Source organism: Ochlerotatus camptorhynchus, unplaced genomic scaffold, assembly GCF_037179485.1.
Source record: "Ochlerotatus camptorhynchus isolate MF236.1 unplaced genomic scaffold, CSIRO-AGI_Acam_v1.1 ptg000511l, whole genome shotgun sequence".
NCBI classification, from domain to species: Eukaryota; Metazoa; Arthropoda; class Insecta; order Diptera; family Culicidae; genus Ochlerotatus; species Ochlerotatus camptorhynchus.
The window spans coordinates 563605-567063 of NW_027040995.1; the positions used below are offsets into that span (position 1 = coordinate 563605).

Below are 3459 nucleotides of genomic sequence, written 5' to 3' on the forward strand. Positions count from 1 at the left end.
TTAGTTTCCATTCTGCCACAGGAATGCGCTCTCTATACCTTCTATTATCCCTCCTAGGTTTCTCTCTTCTCTTATGTGATCCCGAACTACTATCGGAATATGACAAATCTGAGCTCTCGGAATCTGAGGTTGTATTGGAAAATGATGAAAAGCTGTGTCTACGATGGTGTTTTCTCTTTTGCTGTTTAGACGATCTATCTCTTTCCTTATGTCTAAACTTGTTCTTCCTTGATTTTGTTGTTGGCTTCTCTCTCTTCGGAACTTTCCTCCTGTGAGCTTCTACATAAATCTTCTGACTTCGGTTCATCGTATTTCTTCCTCTCATTTTTACTACTTTTCTTCATGTCCTCCTTCTTGATTTTTAAATCCTCCATTCTTAGATTTCCCAGTGACGTCTTTTCCTCTCTCTATCTCTCTAGGGGCAATTGCTTATCTTCTGGTTCCTTTTTCAGATGATCGTTTAAATTTACTAATAGTTTCTCCAAGCGTTTCTTTCGCTCCATGTTATCGTATGCTTCTTCAATTTTTCGCTCTTACTCTTCAATTTGTTTCTTTCTCATGAGTCGTTGTTGTTCTGTAGTCTGCACAACGAACGTTTTAAAAAGAGAAATAAGGTCCACCGATTTTTCCTTTTTCCCTTCTTCGATCTCATTTAACTCTCTCAGTAGGGTAAGTGACCCAATAGTGGGGGAGCTAAGCACAATTAATTCTCATTTCACTAAGTTATGATACAATAAAATGCATAATACTGAAGTGTTTTATCATTTTCCGATAGTGTGGATCTTCTTCTATCATTTAACAGCGTTAACCTACTTAATAAAGTCTATTGGAGCTCGAAATTAGTTATGACAAGCTGAACGTATTTGTTCCTATAGTTGCGGTAATGTTCCTATAGTTGCGTATGGCTGTTCCTATAGTTGCGTTATATATGGTTCAACCATTTAAAATACCTTTCGTATATGGTACTTGTGTATAAGGGATATGAATGCATTATATTATCAAACCGCATGGGGTTGATTTGATTCTCAAATGATATATAGATTATACTGGTTGGACAGTTTCACAAATTCATTGGTAACAGGGTTCCATCGTACATGCCATACATTAAATATATATTCATGAATTGGTTGACGAAAGCTCTCACGTAATAATGGAAGAAAATGCCTCAAAGAATACTTTGTTGCGAGCATTAAGGCTTTGTGCTACTTAAGGTACTACTGATTGCTTAGCGAAGCTGGGGAAGCTCAACATTCAATTTACAGCAATGCAATGCATATAAAACACACGTAACAGAAGCGCCAAAATGTCAGGAAGAAAGAGATGAGCATAACTAATTCGCAATTTATATATTTTATTGGATTTAATGAAATGGTGAGATGAAAACCAATAAGTTTTCAGATCAGCGTTTCTATCTATTTCGAAAGAAAGTATGGAACAAATGACTAAAAATACAAGCAATGCAGATTATTTAAGATAAGATTTAAGTTTATAAACACGTTTGTTTTTTCGCGTTTTTTACGCTTCATCGCAGCTGTTTTTACTCGCTTCTCCTGTCGCAAATTTTCACGTTCCTGTTTCCTTATGGCCGATTCCTGACGTCCACGTTCACGTGTTACTGCTTTCAGTTTCTCACCTTCAGCTTTTTCTTAAGCCTTTTTCTTCCTTTGCTCAAGAGTTACTGCTTTCAGTTTTTCAGTTTCAATTTTTCGTTCAGCACGCTTCTCAGCTTTTTCCTTCCTCTGTTGAACAGTGTTTATCTTCTCATCTTCGATTCGCCGAATTTCGTCTAAGCGTTCACCTGCCGTTAGTACAGGGTAAAATTTGCGCTTGTAATTTCGATGAACACGATTTCTTTTCGGAGTTTCAGGACATTCAAGGAAGGTGGAAATGCTCATCTTCCTTTTCAAACCTCGTTGTTCGTTAGAAATATCTACCAAAACGTGTTTCTCTTGTTCAGTAACATGTGTACCTGTGCCAATGCTAGATGATTCTACTGAGCATTCTAAGGCATTGAGAGACATATTGCTAAAAGTAGCAATGTTATCTGTAAATTTTATAATTTTATGCATCAAAATCTTTAATTCATACAACTTTAAATTTACCTGCTATGGCATCAGTTAAATTTATGGTGATATCGTGTGACACAGGAAAGATTTTAACACATTCGCTTAATCCAGTATTGCTTAAATTATCCGTATATAATTCAAGCGCTGTATTCCAGAGGTCGTTGTTTAAAGCTGGTTCTGATTCGCTTATCACTTCCAAAGAGATGCATTCTTGAATCTCATCTGATCTCTCATCGAGAATTGGCAGATTAACTATAAAGTTATGTAAAAAAAAAGATCAATGCTTGTTTTTATGCCTTCCACGCATTCTTCAAAGGTTTAAAGATGGCTACGTCAGCAGGCTGAGTTATTTGTGTGGTATTAGGATACAATACTATAAGTATTATTCCTAAATCGAGGCACAAGTCAGCCACATCTACAGCCATGTGGAATGAATGCCCATCAACAAAATAGAGTACTGGGAATGTTACACCTTTTTTCAAAAGAAAGGGATAAAAAACTTTCTGAATATACAACTCGAAATTAGGAGCATCCATCCATCCTTTGGCACTTTTTCCAATGCCCCAGTCCGCTGGGAATGTCCGCAATAAGTCAGCACGAATCCTTTGCATTGGCAAGATGATATTCGAAGGTACAATAGAGCCATCCGCTGCAAAACTGAACATCACAGTTATGTTCGTGTGAATGTTGGCGTGTTCCACTTCATAAACATTACGACTCCCACGAGCAGCTAGTACTGCTTTAGTTTTGGGATGAAGGAAGAAAGAAGTCTCGTCACCATTATAGACCCTTGATGGATCGAGAAGAATACCGGACTGGTTTCGTTCCTCTAAGTACGAATCCACGTTGGTGAACCAGCTCCGAATATTACACTCGGATACATTAGCACTGGCTGTAGAAACAGCTTCTGGCGTTCGCAGTGAAAAAGATTTATGTCGCTGGAGGAAACTGTTAAACCATATACGCCCTAAAATTGCAAATATTTTTGTTAAATAAATATGCCACCATGAACTTAGATCTACTTACCAGGAGCATTGTTCGGAAAAGGATTTGGCCGCGATGTAGTATCAAAGAATGTTTTGATCTTCGAAAAGAGTGTTTCCTTCACGACCGGAAAACCCTTTCTCTGCATTTCTTTGAGCCACACCACAATTTTTTCCTCTTCATATTTCGACATCACTGTTTGCGGACCTTTCCGAGCCTTCTTGCTCCATTTGTCACTGAGGCGAAACCTGATAGTGGATTCCGGAACACCGAAGGATTTTGAAGCACCGTAAATGGTTTGTTTACCATTTTTCACGTTCAAAATACACTGCCGCACGGTGTTCTCATCGTACTGCCGACGCTTGCGTGATGATTTTTTCTTTTGCCGTTCAGTTACCATGAAACACAT

The 3459-nt window shown here is 38.0% G+C and overlaps 1 protein-coding gene across 1 annotated transcript; it reads right to left on the reverse strand.

Annotated features, from left to right (window-relative positions):
* Window positions 1-2356: 2356 nt before the first annotated feature.
* Window positions 2357-3459, reverse strand: LOC135712887 (uncharacterized). The gene is made up of 2 exons (XM_065235974.1): window positions 3093-3459; window positions 2357-3033 (listed from the first exon to the last, which is right to left on the reverse strand). Exons 1-2 carry the CDS (start codon window positions 3457-3459, stop codon window positions 2357-2359), a joined length of 1044 nt encoding a protein of 347 aa, XP_065092046.1.